The 20561-nt window shown below is 33.2% G+C and overlaps 3 protein-coding genes across 3 annotated transcripts; 2 read left to right on the top strand and 1 right to left on the bottom strand.

The window, feature by feature from the left end:
• Positions 1-245: 245 nt before the first annotated feature.
• LOC114171760 (small ribosomal subunit protein uS2-like) lies at positions 246-3367 on the top strand. Its single transcript, XM_028056648.2, has 5 exons — positions 246-497; positions 1713-1975; positions 2118-2315; positions 2461-2677; positions 3063-3367. Exons 1-5 carry the CDS (start codon positions 344-346, stop codon positions 3170-3172), a joined length of 942 nt encoding a protein of 313 aa, XP_027912449.1. The 5' UTR covers positions 246-343; the 3' UTR covers positions 3173-3367.
• A 1954-nt stretch (positions 3368-5321) lies between these two features.
• LOC114164049 (ATP-citrate synthase alpha chain protein 1-like) lies at positions 5322-9172 on the top strand. The gene is made up of 13 exons (XM_028048525.2): positions 5322-5519; positions 5685-5821; positions 6359-6535; positions 6645-6806; positions 6913-6993; positions 7147-7198; positions 7316-7430; positions 7522-7603; positions 7703-7798; positions 7901-8002; positions 8124-8240; positions 8606-8722; positions 8836-9172. Exons 2-13 carry the CDS (start codon positions 5723-5725, stop codon positions 8905-8907), a joined length of 1272 nt encoding a protein of 423 aa, XP_027904326.1. The 5' UTR covers positions 5322-5519; positions 5685-5722; the 3' UTR covers positions 8908-9172.
• Positions 9173-10370: 1198 nt separating this feature from the next.
• On the bottom strand, positions 10371-14272 carry LOC114189615 (nitrobindin heme-binding domain protein). The gene is made up of 4 exons (XM_028078267.2): positions 13978-14272; positions 13328-13468; positions 12575-12643; positions 10371-10799 (listed from the first exon to the last, which is right to left on the bottom strand). The coding sequence occupies exons 1-4, from the start codon at positions 14152-14154 to the stop codon at positions 10680-10682; spliced, it is 507 nt and encodes a 168-aa protein (XP_027934068.1). The 5' UTR covers positions 14155-14272; the 3' UTR covers positions 10371-10679.
• Between the last annotated feature and the right edge of the window lie 6289 nt (positions 14273-20561).

Genomic DNA, 20561 nt, shown 5'->3' on the forward strand with positions numbered 1-20561 from the left:
ACAACTTAAAACATATTTCAAATTAAAAATTATATTTTTAAATACTTTTCTAAATTATTCAATATAAAATATTTTTTTATTTATAGATTCTACTATCTTGATGTATTTATTTATTTATTACAATTTAAAATAATTCCGCCAAAAAACAATTTGGTCAAGAGGTTCGAATGCAAATGATGATGAAGGGGTATTAGCGTCATTTTCTATTATTAGGGTTTTTGCCTTTGTTGTATTTCCCCTCATCCATTCCCATGATAGTGGAGAATATTCAGAAACCCTAATTATTCAAATCTTCTGAGAACATATCAACACCACCGACTCCGCCTCTTCCACTCCCGCAGCCATGGCCGCTGCCGACTCCTCCGCCGCCGCTCCTTTGCGCCAGCTATCGCAGAAAGAGACGGACATCCAGATGATGCTCGCCGCCGACGTTCACCTCGGCACCAAAAACTGTGACTTTCAAATGGAGCGCTACGTCTTCAAGCGCCGCACTGACGGTCACTCCTCTATTCTCAAATTCTTCTTTCTACTTTTATTCTTGCATTTATTCACCCATTTTCTTAAACAGTGGTCATTTACATGTTCTTAGTTTCTCTGTTTTTTTTATATAATAGAATATGTCTGTGTAATATAAATAGGTTTCATTTTTATACATCACCATTGTGTTCCAATTAAATTCATGTAGTTATTCATAATCACCAAAATGTAGAATTCTGGATACCTTTGAATCTCCTTCATAGTGGCCATGATCTTGTAGTAATAGCTAAGGGTGTTTCATGAGTGGTCTAAATTTTGAGGTATTTTTGAAAGGTCAGTGATCCATGCCATTTGATAATTGTATGGTCTTTTAATCTTCAATCCTGAAATAAATTTCCTGTTTTGTGTATGATTTATGCCATCGGATAAATTTCTCCGTAAATATTTACGGAGGAAGAAATCAAGAATGTTATAATTGAGTTTCCAAATGTTAAAATCGGCTAATGTTAACTTCTCCAATAATTGACGTGCATAATTTGATTTTATATTATGGAAATACTCAATTCATTTTGACTTCGTAGTTTTTTTCTCCATTATGTGTTTGCAAACTGGTTTATCAAGCAAGGAATTAGTTGGACTCTTGTTTTTAAGTAATTGGATTGGATGTGAGATGTGCATTACCCTGATATTTGTGTAAGGTGTTATAGAGCAGTAAGGGCTAATTTAATTACTGATTTGAATTTTATAAATGTGGTCTTTTTCAACTACATGACCCTGATAATTATGTGTTTACAAACTGGTTTATCAAGCAAGGCATTAGTTGGACTCTTGTTTAAGTAATTGGATTGGATGTTGAGATGTGCATGACCCTGATATTTGTGTAAGGTGTTATTGAGCAGTAAGGGCTAATTTAATTACTGATTTGAATTTTATAAATGTGGTCTTTTTCAATTACATGACCCTGATAATTATGTGCTTACAAACTGGTTTATCAAGCAAGGCATTAATTGGACTCTTGTTTTTAAGTAATTGGATTGGATGTGAGATGTGCATGACCCTTATATTTCCTTAAGGTGTTATAGAGAAGTAAGGGCTAATTTAATTACTGATTTGAATTTTATAAATGTGGTCTTTCTGGTGTTTTCTTTTTCTAGCACAGTTATAGAGTTTTTCTCTTGCTACTAAAATAAAATTTTTTGGAGTTTTTGTTGATTTTTGGGGTTATGGTTTTTCAGGTATATACATAATCAACCTTGGAAAAACATGGGAGAAGCTCCTTCTTGCTGCTAGGATTATTGTTGCCATCGAGAACCCACAGGATATCATTGTTCAGTCCGCCAGGCCTTATGGTCAGAGGGCAGTGCTTAAGTTTGCTCAGTACACCGGGGCTCATGCAATTGCAGGAAGGCACACTCCTGGAACATTCACCAATCAGATGCAGACATCCTACAATGAGCCTCGTCTTCTAATTCTTACTGATCCAAGAACCGATCATCAGGTTATTTACCACTTGTAGAAGTTAGAACCAGATTATTGCAGCCATTGAGGATGTTTTGAATATCTGATAGTTATTGATACTGATATTGTTATACTGTGCATGATCTGCCACAATTTGCCTTATGTTATTGATATCTGTGCAGCCTATTAAGGAGGGTGCTCTTGGCAATATTCCCACTATTGCCTTTTGTGACACTGATTCTCCAATGCGGTATGTTGACGTTGGGATTCCGGCCAATAATAAGGGGAAGCATAGCATTGGTTGTCTCTTTTGGCTTTTAGCTCGTATGGTGCTGCAGATGCGGGGCACTATTCGTCCGGGTCACAAGTGGGATGTGATGGTAAAATACCTGTTGCTTTTCTGAATAAAATGGTGGCTGTTCCGTATCTCTAGAGAAGTCTTAGTCTGTTAGCATATGTGTTATTTGGGGGTTTTCTTTAACGTTTTTGGATTAGTAATCAATTATCTCAAATTTTCTTATGCAGGTGGATTTATTCTTCTATAGAGAACCTGAAGAAGCTAAGCAACAAGAGGAAGATGAAGCACCACCTGCGCAAGATTTTGCCATCGATTTCAATGGTGCTGCCATTAGCAGCTTCCCTGCAGACAGACAATGGCCTCCTGCACTCGACCAACCCTGGACAGATGACGCTCCACAACCAATTCCAGCAGTTCCTACTAACTGGACCCCAGAAACAGCTGGTACGACTATGAATTATTGGTTTATTTAAGGTCCTTGCTTTATGATGATTTGTACTGAGTTTTTATCTGCGGTGATTCAGGATGAACAAGTTCAGCTTGGTCATTTAGCTTGTTTATTATCCTAAAATCTATGTCTGGATTTGAATTTGAGATAATGCAATCTCCGTCTACCTTTATTTTATAAATTGTATGCAAAAATGGTACTAATCCCTGACTTTGCTATGATTCAACATTTCCTCTTCCCCTGTCGCACAAAGACGAGAATTTTTGATTCTGCAGTGATATGATGATGGGGGCACACACGCACATGCATTTTCTGATACCACTTATAATTGTTTTGAAATTTATGTAATCACAATTTGTTTGACTAATGTTCCTTTTACAGCTGCAGGAGATTGGGGTGAGGCTGTTCCTGCACCGGTCCCCGCTGCCGTACCGGCTCCACAAGTTGGTGTGCCTCCAGCTCAAAATCTTCCTGCTACTGGCTGGGACTAGGACAATTTATTTTGATTCCATGGTGTTAAAACCATAGTTTTTTTCCCCTCGGCTCAGAATTTTCCCTTTCGAGATTATCTTAGAAAAAAACATAATTTGCTTCTCAGTAAAATTTTGTTTGTTGACATATTGTAGGAAACTTTGTCATTTAAATTCAATAATTATTTATTTTATAATGGAATTTAACTTGTTTTATTGCATGTATTTCATAAATAGTTAATTTAACTTGTTTTATTGCATGTATTTGATCGAATTTCTTATGGAAAAGTATTTTGTATTTAAATGCCTCAGTAATACATAATTTATTTTTTCAATCACCTATTTTTCTAAGAATTCAGTGTCTTTTGTTAAGGACTTGAGTTAAGAACTGGGCTTACAAAAGAATTCACTTATTTGAATTCATAAGAGACAATTCATTTGTTAAATTGTAATAATTATATAAATATACGAATCTCACTAGATCTAAGAATCGATTGAGAATGGTTTAGAAGTGTTATTGTTGTAGTTATGAATTAAAGAACAAAACGTCAATTTTGACATTAAACAAATTACATTTCATAAAAATAATTACTTTTGTTATGTTAAAATTAAAATTTGTATACAGAAGATATTCTTATATATAATCACAAAAATGTTAGCTTTAGTATTTTTTTTAAGATTACATATTTATATATTGCAATTAAAATTTGAACATGCAAAGATCCTAATTTATTATGACACAAATACTATTTACTTGACATGTTCTCCTCTCAATTAATCCTGTTTTTTTTTTTTTCAAAAAAAACAATACGATCTTCTTATTTGTGTTGAAATAAAAATATTCTAAAAATATCAAGAAAAATAATACTTTTTAATCCCTGAAAAATTTTATATCTTGGTTTCTATTTTTTCAACTTAAATTGGACATGCCTTTATATTTATTTCATATTCATATTATGAGACTATTTTGATCCTTATGCACACAGAAACTTGTAATCTTCAATGCTTTTGATATTCATTGAAATTTTGAGTTGCACATCTTGATTCTAACGCAAACTCTTACGTTTATCAAAAATGATTTAGAATATGTTTGGAGAATTCTCTACAAGTAATTTTACAGTAGAACAACATGAAAGAAAAATATAATCGATTTTAGAGATTAAAATTAATTTATAAAATTATTTATTATTAGGTTTTGCATAAACTATTTTTTGTTTATAAAAAGTTTGTTTTTTTCTCTTCTAGAAAATCTCCTCTGAAACACATTCTTATTATTGCATTCGTTCTAACTTTTTAAACTCCATAACTAGAAAAATATAAAATATAATTAACCACAAGATTTCGACTAAAATCTTGACATAATTTTTCTCGGGCAAAATTTTCAACCACAAACATGAAATTATTTCTAGGAATTTTTTTCATAATTACACGAAATGTATTTAAACTCAATTTTGGTTAAAATGATTTCTGAAAACTGTGATTCTTATTAGTACTACATGGTAAGAAAATCAATTTTTTTTTTTTGTAATAGACTTTTTTTTCTTTTTGAATAATCATTTATTCATTCAATTAAAATGGGAAATAAAGTATTGTTTTTTCACATGGCCCATTCGGCCATGCGATCCACGAGTTAATACAAGCGACAAATTATTTGCGAAATGCAAGCTGCCTTTGATATTTTTTCAAAGGTCATTCAACATTTAAAATGAGAGGTGCACATTTTCCACCTAATCCAAATTTGAGGTGCACACTTACTACTTGTTGATTTATTAATATTTGCTGGTCACTAAAGTTTAAAATCACTAAAAAAATCATACTTTTTTTGATGATTTTATTAATTTTAAAATCTAAATTAAAAAATGTACAAGGTCAATAACTCAAATACAAGTATTGTTGTGTAAAAATCTAATTTTTAATTTTTAAAAATAAATAAAAAATGTAAAATGTATAAAACCAATTGCTCAATGTTAAAAAGTTAAAAAGTCTAATTAAAAATGTTAAGAAGTTTATAAAACTCTTTGAATGAGTCACTTTTTTCAAGAGAAAAAAATTTGAGAAAATGAAACAAATAATTTTTTTTTTTCAAATAAATTTAAGAAACTCCAAGTGTTATTTTAAATTTCACACATGCATTCACTCATACCGTGAGATTCACGAGTCCTTATTATATTAGTAAATAAATTATTCAATGTTACCTTGAATATTCATGGTACTTGCTTTTTATGATTCCTCTGTTCTTTCTCCAAAAGCTTATCTCATATATATGCCATGAAGCCACCAACATCACACTAACACTAAACTTACCACCCTTCATTGGATCTATCATTCTTCAACTTTCTTCTCCACTGATTCCATTCTCTCTCTAAAGGTATCTGCATTCCCCCTTTCTTTCTTCACCCATTTCCGTACGCTGTTCAGTTTCTCATGTTTATTTTGTCTGTGTGAATCTTTTGCACTAAAAATTTGATTTTGATTGGAATTCTGAGGATCCTTAAGCTGATTTGATCTGGGTTTTTCTTGTTTTATGTTGAAGGGGGGGAATTTTGTTTTTGGTGGTGAGTTTGTTAAGCAATGGCCCGCAAGAAGATAAGAGAGTATGACTCCAAGAGGTTGTTGAAGGAGCACTTTAAAAGACTCTCTGGCCAGGACTTGCCCATCAAGTCTGCACAAGTAAGCATTATCTTAGTTTTTTTTATAATTAAAATTAGTAATGAATGAACATTGTTGAGTATATAAATGTATAATTTAAATTGTGATGTGGGGTTATTTTTTATTATTGATAATTTATTTAGAAAACTGTCGAAATGTAATTCAGATACAGAAGTAGAGGGAGTGAAAACTTCACTCTCCATTTGTAAATAAATTTCCAAAATAGTTTATGTTGGCTTGGCTGTGAATCTTATACCTTAAAATTCTGATGGGTTATGGTCACATTGGAATCACGGATTAAGTTTTGTTATCCTTTGCTTGATTATAGGATTCTGTTTATCTGAAGCCAATGTAATAACTCAAACACCTACTGATTTCTGATCATTGCACTGCATTAATCTGATAATGATCTTCAAATCTTACAACTTACTGTTAATATGGTGTGTCTTCATATGATGTATAACTGATTTGTGGAAAAGAAATTTGTATCTTACTAGTCAATCAGTGCAGTGTGCAGATCAAACATGAATAATAAATTTGTTGTGTTCTATTTCTCAGGTTACAGAATCCACTGATTTCAATGAACTACCTGAGAAGGAACCATGGCTTTTATCTTCAAAATTGGTTGTGAAACCGGACATGCTATTCGGAAAGCGTGGCAAAAGTGGTTTGGTTGCCTTGAATTTGGATTTGGCAGAAGTTGCTTCTTTTGTGAAAGAGCGTCTTGGCAAAGAGGTGTTTTTTCCCCCTTTGTCCCTCCAAACCTTAAATTATTTTTCCTTTTTCTTAATCACCTTCTCTTTTTACTTTCTATTTACTTTCTTAATCTTTGTTGATAATGTAGGTTGAGATGAGTGGATGCAAAGGGCCCATAACAACTTTCATTGTTGAACCTTTTATCCCTCACAAGGAGGAGTTTTACCTTAACATTGTCTCAGAGAGACTAGGGAACAGTATAAGCTTTTCTGAATGTGGAGGAATTGAAATTGAGGAGAACTGGGATAAGGTGCCAAAATTCACTTTTACCTTGCATATAAATTATTTGAAGTAAATTCTTCTCACATCTTCCTTGTAATTCCCATAACGTACAAAGTGGTTTGTTCATATTTCAGGTCAAGACTGTATTTATGCCAACAGGACTGTCTCTTACATCTGAGAGTATTGCTCCACTTGTTGCAACCCTTCCCTTAGAGGTATGTTAATCTTAGTAATTGTTAGTTTTTTAATAAGATAACTTTCTTACTTTTTGGGTTATTCAGTAGGACCATGGGATTGAATATCACATGCTATTTTGTTGCCGAACGCTTTGTTTCAATTATTTATAAGTACTTTATTCATGCTTACAGATCAGGGGAGAAGTTGAGGAATTCCTCAAGGTGATTTACACTTTATTCCAAGGTATATTACAAAATATGCTTTTACCAACATTAGATATGCTTATGAAGAAAAGTTCATTGATATTTAAAGTTGCAGTTTTAAACATTTTCTTTTCCTATCTTATTTGTCTTCTCTTAGACCTGGATTTCACTTTCTTGGAGATGAATCCTTTCACTTTGGTCAATGGAAAGCCTTATCCTCTGGACATGAGAGGGGAGCTTGATGACACTGCTGCTTTCAAGAACTTCAAGAAGTGAGTTTCTTGACTCTATTTCATCATGTATAATTGAATGATGTTTTGATAGTAAAACAAACTGAATTATGCATGTTATTTTTATTTACAGATGGGGAAACATCGAATTTCCATTGCCATTTGGAAGGGTAATGAGCAGTACAGAGGCTTTCATTCATGGATTGGATGAAAAGGTGAACAAAATTATTACTTCTAGAAATCATGAATTCATAGAACTACGAATTCTGTTTCTTAACAATTTTATGTTGTTTGTTTGTTTATTTTCCTCCCAGACAAGTGCATCTTTAAAATTCACAGTATTAAACCCGAAGGGCCGAATTTGGACAATGGTAGCTGGGGGAGGTGCTAGTGTCATCTATGCTGATACGGTGTGTTCATAATATATTTAAAAGTTAAACTCAGAGCTAATCTATATTATATTGTAATATTAAGCAAAAGACTCTTTCTTACATACTAATTTATTAAAACAGGTAGGTGATCTTGGTTATGCTCCCGAGCTAGGAAACTATGCAGAATATAGTGGTGCACCCAAGGAAGATGAGGTCCTGCAGTATGCCAGGGTTGTGATTGATGTAATTATCTCAAACATTATTGATGTGTATTTATCATCAATTTATGGATACAATACATGATCATACATTACTTTGTAACATGATACAGTGATTGTTTCTCTCTATGGAAATCTCTTTGCAGTGTGCAACTTCAAATCCTGATGACCAAAAGCGAGCCCTTGTGATAGGTGGAGGAATAGCTAACTTTACTGATGTTGCTGCTACATTCAGCGGCATAATCCGTGCTCTGAAGGAAAAGGTAAGGACATATATCATCATGAAGCTTTTTTAATGATATATTAATTTGTAGGTTAAATATGTTTTTAGTCCCTGAACTTTAATGTGAAATTGAAATTCGTCCATGTATGAAATTTTGGTATATTTTTGTCCCTAAACTTTAAAAATTAATTGATACAGTTATTCTAACTCAAATATGTTAACTTTTTTAAAAGTAATTGAGTTAAAAGGACTATATCTAGTCATTTTAAAATTTAGGGACCAAAATGTATCAAAGTTTCAGATAAGGACGAATTCCAATTTCGTCAAACTTCAGGAACTAAAAACATATTTAACCCTTAATTTGCTTATGGTAGAGTTAATGATTGTTGACCTATTACAAACCAGGAACAAAAGCTAAAAGAAGCAAAAATGCATATCTATGTGAGGAGGGGAGGTCCCAACTACCAAAGTGGTTTAGCAAAAATGAGGGCTCTTGGAGAGGAGATTGGCATTCCCATTGAGGTTATATAACAAAATGATGCCTTTATTGATTGCACTGAGAAACCATCTGAAACTGTTGCTTATAGTTTTTCATAAAGGAACTTTTTCTTATCTATATTTTGGTATCTTTGCAGGTGTATGGACCTGAAGCAACAATGACTGGTATATGCAAACAGGCAATTCAGTACATCACTGCTGCTGCTTAATTATCCATTCTTAGGACGGTGTGAACTTCTTTTACAAGTATTGTCATGGATGATTCGAAGAGATTGTTAATTCTTGGTTCTCTGTCCAACTCTCAGAAGTTATTACTTTTGTGAGTTAGAGTGCAGGCTGTTATAAATTAGTCATCCAATAAAGTGGTGAAGAATGTTTTGTATCTTCCAGAATTCTGATAGTACATTAGTGACATTATAAAATGGTACAAGTGTAATTGTTTTATGTTAAGTCAAACTACAATTTCATGGTTCACTCATTTACTTTCATTAACTGAATTGGTTTTCTTTCCATTTATGTGGACTTAAATTTCTGCTTGAAAGGGTATCTCAGCAAGCTTGTTTAGATATATGCAATTATGAGTAAAATATAAGTCTTTATTCAATTTTTTAAGTAATTCAAACTCATATATAAAATATTAGAATTATATTTTATCAATAAAGCGATTCATGAAATGTAGCTAAACAATTCCCATTATGGATGATGTTGAAATTTATCATTCTACTTTTTGTTTGTTACAGTCAGTAATAGAAGCTTTTACAAATTCTCTGAAGAAAACAAAAACGCATGCTTGAGTTATTTTGAGGAGAATTTTTGTTGATGATATACCCACCAACCCTTATGAAAGCTTTAGAAAAATCAAAAACTAAAAGTGTTAAAAGAAATTTCACAAACATAAATTTGGAATAGGGTTTTTTAGTCTACCAGGATATGTGTCCCCACACTCAGTGGATGGTACTAATTCTCCATAAATTCTTTCTTTTATATTTTACTCTTCTAATAATTCTTTTTGGAAAAGTTTTTCCAAAATTCTAACAAAATAAAAAAATTAGTTTATGTAAGACCTAGTTTATAAAAATTCTTTTATATATTTGTTTAAAATTGTTATTCTTAACTTCTGTATAACATAATTTTAACTCATGAAAGAAGTTATTTTATTTATTTTTCTCTAAAGTAAATAAATTGTCCAAATATAACCAATACCTATTATCGTGCATGTAGGTTCTCCACTGATAAAGAGAATTAGAAATACATAGCTCCATTTGTGAAATAATAATTAGTTAACCATATATATATATATATATCTTCATAGACAAATACAACAATGAACCCAATAATACATTTCAGCATCCACGTGTGTTAGATTTTTACTCTTGGGTGAAAGCTGCTATTCTCAGTGCATTGAAAATTTATGGCTTTATAATTGGCGCAGACTGCACATTCGCTAAAAATATAATCGGTTTATAATATATAAATGAAATAAATCTCTTTTTACATACTGGTTTTGTGTAGATAAATTAGAATTAAATTTACTTTCAACCTTGATGGTGATGGTTACACTATTTGAAGTAAACTAAAAAGTTTAGAAAAACACAGAAGTTGGGGGTTAGGATGAGCATGTTCTTTTGCTGCTATTTCATCAAAATCAGCAGAAGGTAAAGAAGAAATCTAGTTTCAGTTTGAGTATACGATGTAGTTATTATTTCAAGCATCACAATAGCTTCAAAGAAAGAAATTAAAATGAGGCATAAAGTATGATGTACATTAGGAGAAGCTCATTTTTCCTGCTTAGCTGATTCCAATAAAATTAAGTCATGTCAGATTGTTCAAACTTCAGGTCTTGCATAGCTTGTATACAAGAGTTTTGAACAGCTCATTTGGCTAATTAACAGAGAATTAGCTGTTGTTAAAGAAAGATTTGGTGATTTCACAATGCCAATGTGCATCCCTCTGCAAGCAACAAGAGATGGTGGTGACTGCTTTAGAGCTTCTTCAGTGTTGCTTTTAAGTGTGGTTGAAGAGTTACTGTGTTGGTAGCCATCTGAACCTCATAGCAAAGAACCCCATCAACCAGCTCAAAACGTCTTCGTATCTCTTTAACCTGGGTAGAGTGGTATCAAGTATTTTAGGCACTGATGTGAAACATTTTAGTCTATTATTAAATTATGTTTTAGTTTGAATTAATAGCATAATGCATCTTTTAAGCTTCAATTTGAATATTTTTCTTTGTGTTTATTGTTTTTTGTCAAACGTATTACACATTAGGTGTTTTATAAGTGTGCAGAAGCATTTTTGGATGAAACTATCTCTATTGAAGGCCCCTCCACTCTCCCTGCAAGTTTGTATTCTATTGTTTTATTTTATTTTTCGATAAATAATTACTTCAGTACAATAAGTTTTAAGCTAATAAAAAAAAGGCTTTAATGCAAAAATTTTAATTTACTACTATTTTTTTTTTCTCAAATTTCATTCATATAATAAATTTAATTAAATTGAATTGATTAACAAAATTATCTAAAAATATAAAAAGGTCCCTATCAAATAAATAAAAAGTACATAAGCTAACAGAAGTAAAAGAAAATAAAACAACATCAAAAAATACTATTATAAAAAATTATATCAAAGTAAATTTTAAAGATAAACTTTTGTATTATCAATTTTTTTCAAAAACAAATTCAATTCGCGCCTGCAATCACCATTCTTTAAAATATTAATAGCAACCAAAATCGTGTCATAAAGCACGATTTTAAAAAGCCATGCCTTCAAAAATGATTTTCACATAAAGAAAAAAAGCAATTCTTGCCATAATGTTCAAAAGTCCTCACCCGACTTCCCTCTATTTCTGTAGATATCTGTTTACCAATCATTGTTGTCACAACAATAACAAGTCTTTATCTCATTAGATGAGAGCTTTCATATGAGTTTGTTATACTTGAGATATGAAATAGATCCCTGTTGCCTTTCTCCATTTTATTCATCCAACTTATATTTTGTGTGCGACATCTTTATTAACTCCTCCATTATTTGATAATATTAATTAATTCTGGATATTAAACTTAGAAACAAGTGTCATAGCATCTTATTCTTTTTTTTACTTATAATTGTTTTCTCTTATTTCTAGCTCAAATTGCAATGCATATACTGTGTCTTGTTCCTACACAAATAAAAGTCCTTTGCTTTCAAAGTTTGTCTCCAAAGCTTAAGTTTAGAGCTAGCATCTTCCTTTGATTCCTCAATCCACACTATATCATCCACAAAAAGCATGTAATTAAGGATAATCTTATGTTGCTCCTGGTAACCACCCACATCCAAGATTAACCATGTTAGGACTTGAAATTGAGCTATGATGTAATCCTATTCTTATAGAAAAGACTTTAGTCTCACCTCCAAGTGTTCTCACTAATAATTATCCAATCACATGTTTTAGTCATGGACTACTTTTCCAAAGTCTTCCACAACGCTTCATTTGATACTCGATCCCAAGTTTTTTCCACGTCAATAAAAACTATATCTAGGTATTTTTCTTCCCAAGTTTCTTTTATCTCCAAGACGAATTCTACAACATGAATCTAAAATTTATTCATCCTCTTAAATTTCTAGTGCTCCCATATTATAAGTCAATCCTTGTTCATCACATAAAAACCATAATCCTCACAGATGGTGATAAAAAAATTTCTTAAGAAACATTTCCAATACAATTTTTTTGATACATTCATATTATCAGAAGATGCCGTACTAAGAAGGTTGTTTTTTAAATCTAACATAAAAGAAGCAATCCAATCATTGTCAGAGTGTAATGTATGTGAACAATGCAATCATAAGCATGAGACATCAACATCAGTATTATTGCATTTGGCAAATACTAATTTAGATTACCTTAGAAGCATTCCCCACCATTTCACTCTGAAGTTGTATCACATTCTCTTCAAAGCTGTATGTCCCTTTCTGGGAGCACAATATCAAATGAAACCTTAATAGCAGAGAAGGACACTAAAAGGAAATAAAAAATAAAAGGCAAGAAACCTGATGGACCAAGAAGCAATGAAACGATCAAGACTTTTATGTTTAAACAGTTAAATAAAGGAAGAAAGCAATAAATCAAGCATATATTCGGAAGAATATCTCAACATGACAACAAACAGTATAAACACAACCCATTGCATAACTTATGGATAAATGCATATAGAAGGAAATTTATGCAATTGCCTTATCACTCTTGCAAGCAACTGGTTATAATGGATTGAATGCAATGTTAGGAAAATTGGAACTCAAAACGTAGCAGAAATGGACTGTTTTGCCAGAGTTTATTTGGAGCAAAATACAGAATAATTGGAGCAAAATACAAAATAATAAACATGTGCTTGTTATAGTTTGACAAGTAACAAATGAATTCAAGGATTTAGGTTGATCCAAAGGGTATTACTTAACAAAACTAAATTAAGCCCCTAATTTTCTTATTCAAATAGAGTTGTCTCAAAATTTAAATTGAGGAGTTATGCATATTAAGAGTCCATGGAGCTTCTAAACCCACCATTCCTATAGCATACAGATTATACAGACACAAGTATGAAGCTAACTGGTAAAACAATTTATCCGTAACAAAAACCAAATCAAATTGAAATATAGTACTTGAACTTCCACAAGGCCATTGCTTTGAGCAATCACAACTTCAATGGTGCCATCAGGTTTAGGACGCCAGTATCCACTCTCACCGTGCATAGGCTCTCCAGAGCTGAGTTTCCATGTCTTCTGAGTGTACCCTATCACAGGCTATACCCATTTCACACACAACCAAACCAAATAAACATAATCAGTTCACAACCACACACAAAAGAAGAGAAACAAGATGAATTAAACTGAAGTCCAGAACATATATCATCATAAATGGTTAAAAAAAGAACGTAATTGAAAAGCACAAATAATGTACATTTAATTGTTCATGGCCATATAATTAGAAGTTAATTACTTTTCTGTACTCCAAACATCATGTTTCGGATAATACTTAAATTTTCTTTGCCTTAAGCAATCTTACTAGTTATATATAAAGGGCGAAATTGCTCCTTATCATATTCCGGATCTGAACTAGTACTACTGGATAAACTGAAACAACATCGTACTAGTTGATTCACTTTGAATGGTGGAATGATTTTGAATTGATTGACCATGTAAACTAATGGTGTGTCAAAATAAAATTCTTAAAAAAAAAAAAAAACCCCAGTTAATAAAAAGAGAACTTCAAGAGACCCAGATAGTGTTTATGGAGAAAGAGAGAGGAAAACCTTGTTGGGGGAATGGGAGAAGAAAAGCTCTTCGCCATATGAGAAGGAATGTATAGTGGGGAAGCCTCCTTCTCCTTGGCCTCTCCAAGTGCCCAGAAGGAAGGAGAGCGGTGCCACCGCGGGGTGTATGACGGGCGGTGATGTTGCCGGCGCCGGAGACTCCTTTTCAGCATCCATTTCTGTTTTTCTTTGGAAAATGTGTATGTGAACCCAATTATTGTGGAATCCAAAATGGGGTATTTGGATTTATTGCTTTGACTTGACTTGTGTGTTACTTTGTTCTGTGTTTACGAAGGTGATGGCAGTTGTTATGAGATAGTTGTACGTCCAAAAGCCCGTAACTTTCTAAGAAAAGAATACATTTATTATATAAATTTAAATTTATGAAAATATAATTAAAATTTAATATAAATATTTTATTTTGTAAATTTAAATAATAATAATAATAATTTATTATTTTTATTATTATAATATATCTAAGTTATCTATATATATTTTTCTAGTAAAATACATTCTACCGTACAATTTTTTTCAAACAATAATTGAGCCAACTAAAACAAAAATATTAATCCTAAATAAAAAATAATTTTATACATGAAAATGGGTTAATTAGTATTTGGTACTTATATTTGAATTTTTTTTTGTTTTTTTCACTTAATATTTATTAAATAGAGATAATGTAGTCATTTCATTAATTCGGTGTTAACTCTATCTTTTTTTTGTTTGGCTGCTACCATGAAGCCCTGTAAATTTTTATAATGGTCTTTTATGACAAAACTTTGTGATGGTTGTATTTTTGTGATTTCCGTTATCATCCTTCTTGTTCATATGTCCACGTTTTGAACATAATTAGCATTTCTTTATCGTTTATATGTGAATGTTCTTCCATGAATATTTGTATGATTGGCGATTTAGGTAGGCCATAAGGTGCTTAGATAAATGTAATTTATCTTGAAGTTGCCTATGTAAATGTTGGCAGACGTTTAATTGGGTAATGAATAATTCAACCAACATCTGCCAGCAAATATTGGTAAATTATTTTTTTTTTGTTTGGCTACTACCATGAAGCCCTGTAAATTTTTATAATGGTCTTTTATGACAAAACTTTGTGATGGTTGTATTTTTGTGATTTCCGTTATCATCCTTCTTGTTCATATGTCCACGTTTTGAACATAATTAGCATTTCTTTATCGTTTATATGTGAATGTTCTTCCACGAATGTTTGTATGATTGACGATTTAGACAAGCCATAAGGTGCTTAGATAAATGTAATTATCTTGAAGTTGCCCATGTAAATGTTGGCAGACATTTAATTGGGTAATGAATAATTCAACCAACATCTTCCGACAAATATTGGTAAATTAATTGATAGTTAAACTAAGATTGTTAATAAAAAAAATGTCATGTGGCCGTTTAGGTACTTAGCAGAGTACGATATAAATATTCATTCAACAAGGGTCGCTTAGGTAAGTGACACAAAACACGAGATAAATGTTTGTTCAATTAGGACCGTTTAGGTAGGTGACAGGACATGGAACGTGAGATAAATATTTGTTCAACCAGGACCGTTTAGGTAGGCGGTAGGGAACGCGACATAAATATTTGTTCACCCAGTTAGGCGGTAGGAACGGGAGATAAATATTTGTTCAATCAGGACCGCTTAGGTGACAGGGAACGAGGGATAAATATTTGTTTAACTAGGATTGCTTAGGTAAGCGACAGGGAACTTAATTGTAACTTGCATGGTATTTTGTAAATGTTCTGTAGGATGAAAGAAAAAACCTTATTTATTGATGGGGTGCCTCGTTAAAACTTCTCTGGCCAAAACCCTCTTTAGGGATAAAAGATCAGATGAGAAAAAAAAGTACACATAAGGTTACATAGTGTCATCTTTACAAGTTTTTATTAATGAATGCTTAACTAAAATAGAATTTCAAATGTGTAACATTCCACGTATTTGGTATAGGATCCCCCAATAACTACTCTAAGCAATATGTTTTGCTGTCGACATCTTCTCTTATTCTGAATGGTCCTTCCTACTAGCGGAGAACTTGCCCTCTCTTTTCCTCTCCTTGCTTGCCATGTGCCATGCTAGATCTCCTTTTACGAATGTTCGTGGTTAGAGTTTGGAATTGTACTTTCAGGTCGCCTCTGTTTGACCGCCATGTTTCTGATCAATGCTTTTTCTTGTAACTCAATCAGGAGATCCAGACTTGTACCGAGACTTTCCTGATTCCAATCTTCGTTGTAATTCTGTCTTTGTAATGAAGGTTCTCCTATTTCCACTAGTATCATAGCTTTTGTGTCGTATACAGGGCTGAAGGGGGACTCATTGGTTGAGGATTACGGTGTGCACCTATAGTCCCACATGATTTGCAATAGTTCTTTCGACCATCTTCCTTTTGATTAATCTAGCCACTTCTTAAGCTCTGTCAAAATGAATTTCTTAACGGCTTTTGCTTGTCTATTGCTTTGGGGGTGTTCGAAAGAACGAGTAACATGCTTAATTCTGAGACCTGTATAAAACTTATCCAATTTTTTATCGATGAATTGTCAGCCATTATCCATAATGATAATGTGCAGTATTCCATATCGGCATATTATAATTTTTCAAACAAATTATTGTACTTGTTGGGCTGTGATTGTTGGGAGTGGTTGAGTCTCAATCCACTTAGTGAAATAATCTACGATGACTATAAGAAATTTGACTTGTTCTTTTTTCTAGAGTGAATGACCCTAAAATATCCATGCCCCATTTAGCAAACGGTCATGGGGAGTATACATGATGATGTTCTTCTTGCTTGACATGTGTAATGTTGGTGTGTTTTTGGCAGGGAATACACTTCTTAACGTAGTTGTGGCAATCCACTTCCATTGTTGGCCAAAAGTAGCTGACGCGTAGAATTTGATTTTTCATGCTTCGTGACCTTGAATGATATCCATAAATTCCTTCATGTATTTCTTTTATTATGTATTCCGCTTGTTTTCTCGTGATGCATTTTAGGAGTAATTGACTATAACCCCTTTTCTATAGTTTCTCTCCTACCAGAGCGTATTGTGCCACTTTCCTCACCCGGTCGCTATCTTTCGGGTCTGATATATTACCCGTCTTCAAGTATTGTATGTATGGGTTCATCTAAGCATCGTTGTTATCGTCTATATACATACAAGTGCCAACCTTGTCCATTGATAGGTCCTCCAACGTTTGTTGAAGTAGGGATCTATACTTACCTTTCTTCTTTGTGCTTGCTAGCTTCGACAATATGTCAGCTCTAATGTTATCACCTATGGGAACATGTTGTATCTATATCTCATTGAAGCCAGTATCCATAACTGTTCGGACCAAGTGATAATATTGAAGCAACAATGGATCTTGAACTTGATATTCATTATTTAAGTGGCCCACTATGAGCCTAGAATTTGTCCTGCATAGTAACCATCACGCTCCCACTTCCCTAGCCAATAGTAAATCGACTAAAATCATTTCGTATTCTGCTTAGTTGTTTGATGTTTTAAACGCAAAATGTAGGGACTTTTCTATGAGTACTTGGTTAGGTGTTTCTAACATAATGTCAACACTTACTCCTTTTGGCTTTGAAGATCCATCAACATATAAGATCCACTAGTCTTCGCAGGCATGCGTGTTTCCTGTAAGTCATTGGCAAATTTGGCCAGGCACTGGATTTTTATAGGTCATCGAGGTTCATACCGAATGTTGAATTCGGACAACTCTATTGTCGAGAACAATATTCTTCCTACTAGATCGAGTTTTTGTAGTATCTTCTGAATGAGGTAGTCGATCTTTACAATCACCTAGTGATTCTGGAAGTAGGGTTTGAGTCTTCTTGATGGGTTACAAGGGATATGGTTATCTTCTCCGCCATTTGGTACCGCGTCTCTGGATCTTGTAGGGTTCGGCTGACGAAGTAAATTGGTTCCTACTTTCCATCAATCTAGATGTGGATAAGCAAAGGTTGGGTATTATCTGACTTTCTTAGGATTGGGAGAGAGGATGGTATTTCTTTTAGCGGTTCAAACACGTTCTGACATTCATCTACCCAGGTGAACTTGGTTGATTTCTTTAATAGTCGGATCATGGGCCTCGTCTTATCGGCTAGTCGAGGCAGGAATCATGATATCATTGTTAGCCTTCCTATTAATCGTTGTATTTCCTTGACATTGTTGGGGCTTCGCATATCAATGATTGCCTTACATTTTTCTGGGTTAGCTTTCTCTGTGTTAACATGAATCCCAGGAATTTACTGACATCCACTCCAAAAACACGCTTCTCCAGATTCAGTTGTAGGTTAAACCTTCTTAGAGCTGTGAATACATCCGTTAAGTCCGTTGAATATTGCACTAGGTCTGGCGATTTCACCACCATATCATCTATGTATACTTCTATGCTTTTACCTCTCAAGTGGCTGAAAAATTTGTCCATCAACCTTTAGTAGGTTGCTCTGGTGTTTTTGAGGCCAAAGTACATGACCTTATAGTAGTAATTTGCCTCTTCTATTATGAAAGTGGTTTTATTCATATCGGGTTGGTGTCATGGGAATCTGATTATACCCAGACTAAGCATCAAAAAACAGAAAACATAGTTCCTTGTCGCTACGTCAACTAATCTGGCTATGTTGGGTAAGGGGTATGATCCTTGAGGCATGCTTTGTATAAGTCAGTGTAATTGACGCACATTTTCCACTTGCTGCTATACTTCTTCACCAACACTATGTTGGCAAGCTAAGTGGTGTATTGAGCTTCTCCTATGAATCTGACATCTAAAAGCTTTGTGACCTTTATCTTAGCCATTTATCTCTGCTATTCTCCTAATTTTCTTTTCTTTTGGGATACATGTCAGGCTTATTTGAAAACAGACAACCTGTGGATGACTACCCTGGGATCAACTCCAAGTAGGTTCGTAGTTGACTAGGCGAATAGATTTGCATTTTTTCCCTAGGGTTTCGTCGATTACCGCATCCCCTTCTACACTTAAGGTTGATCCAACTTTCAAGTTTCTCTCTCCAAAAAGAGACATGTTTTTAGTTTTTCCCACAGGTTCGATTCTTGAATCAGTCCCTATTCGAGGATCAAGGTCTTCTCCTATTAAGGCGGCTCTTGAGCCAAGTACTTGTTCAACATTGTTTGCTACTATAGTTAGCTCCTGGGGTCGTAGACTGACAATATAGCATTCTCTAACTAGCTTTTGATCTCCATGGATGGTGATGATATCCCTAGATGCTGACGGGAGTTTCATAGCGAGGTGAGGAGTTGATACCACGACTCCTAGTGTGTTTAGAAAGGGCCTTCCTAATAGGACATTATAGGAAGTATGTGCTTCAACAACTAAGAAACGCATAAGTCTCGTCTTCGTCTAGTTCCCTTCATGGAATACTGTGTGCAAATCTATGTATCCTTTAGTGCACACCCTTTCTTCTAAAAATCCATATATGGGCTAATCGTAGGGGATCAAGGGTTCTTCTAGTAGCTGCAACTTCTTATACGTCTTCTAGAGGATGTCTATTAAGCTGCTTTGGTCAATAAGCACCTTTTTCGTGGAAAATATTCTCGAGTTCAATGATTACTATAATTGGGTCATCCTGGTATGGATCCACCCCTTGAAAATCAACGTTTGTAAAGCTGATGGGTGACATCCTTCTTAGTCTGAAGGATGAATAGACCACTTTTGTTCTGCATGTATATTTGCAAATCTTGTTATATGTTTATTCTATGTCCTTGTTTTTTTGGCATTTTAGGCTTTGCATATGAAAATACCGACTCTTTACTAATAAAACAAAAAATTCATAAAAATTATTTCAAAAATTGTGTTGTACAATTTGAAGAATCTACCCTTCTATGCTTTCTAAAGCAAATTAGTTTTCTTCAATTTGTATATTCAAATATCTTCCATGCTCATATACTCATATTGTTCTTCCATAGAGTTCCTAAGTTTATCTTCATTCAAATATGGATGAAAATCAATAAAAAAATGCACATAAAAAAAATAAGGTTCATTCTTTCATGAAAGGTTGCAAAGATGATGAATACCACCCTAGGTAAACTGTCAAATTCTGTTAAAACTAATTTATTTCTAAATCTTCTACCATCAAATTAACAGTTTCATGTTTTCATTGAAAATGACAAAGTGTTGAAGGATATTCATATAATGTCTCAACTAACACTGAATAGTAATGAGATTAGTGACTGCTTTTGTTTTGAAGTTGAAATACAATGTTGTTATTATAGTTTACAAATGATACTATTACTTTCAAGTTCACACTATTCATGGTTTCCTTCCCATATATCATATAAAAGTATTCAAAAAACATTTCACAAAATATTAACAAAAAACAGAATGATGTTGTTCCTGAAAATAGACCATGTATAAGTGCCAATAACTCGGGTAGAAAGCTTTCACAATTTACTTTCGCTACCTTTCATACATTATTTTTAAAAAGCCAAATTTGTTAACATTTTTTAATGTTGTTATGACTTCACGAGGATTAGTTGTCCAATATAGCGATGAGAATTATTGGAAAAATTCAACAAACGCATGGAACATGTAAGGTAAAAGAAAATGTTATAAA

The sequence above is a fragment of the Vigna unguiculata genome, chromosome 1 (assembly GCF_037176805.1).
Source record: "Vigna unguiculata cultivar grain cowpea cultivar isolate G323 ecotype 2 chromosome 1, ASM3717680v1, whole genome shotgun sequence".
In the NCBI taxonomy this organism is placed as follows: domain Eukaryota; kingdom Viridiplantae; phylum Streptophyta; class Magnoliopsida; order Fabales; family Fabaceae; genus Vigna; species Vigna unguiculata.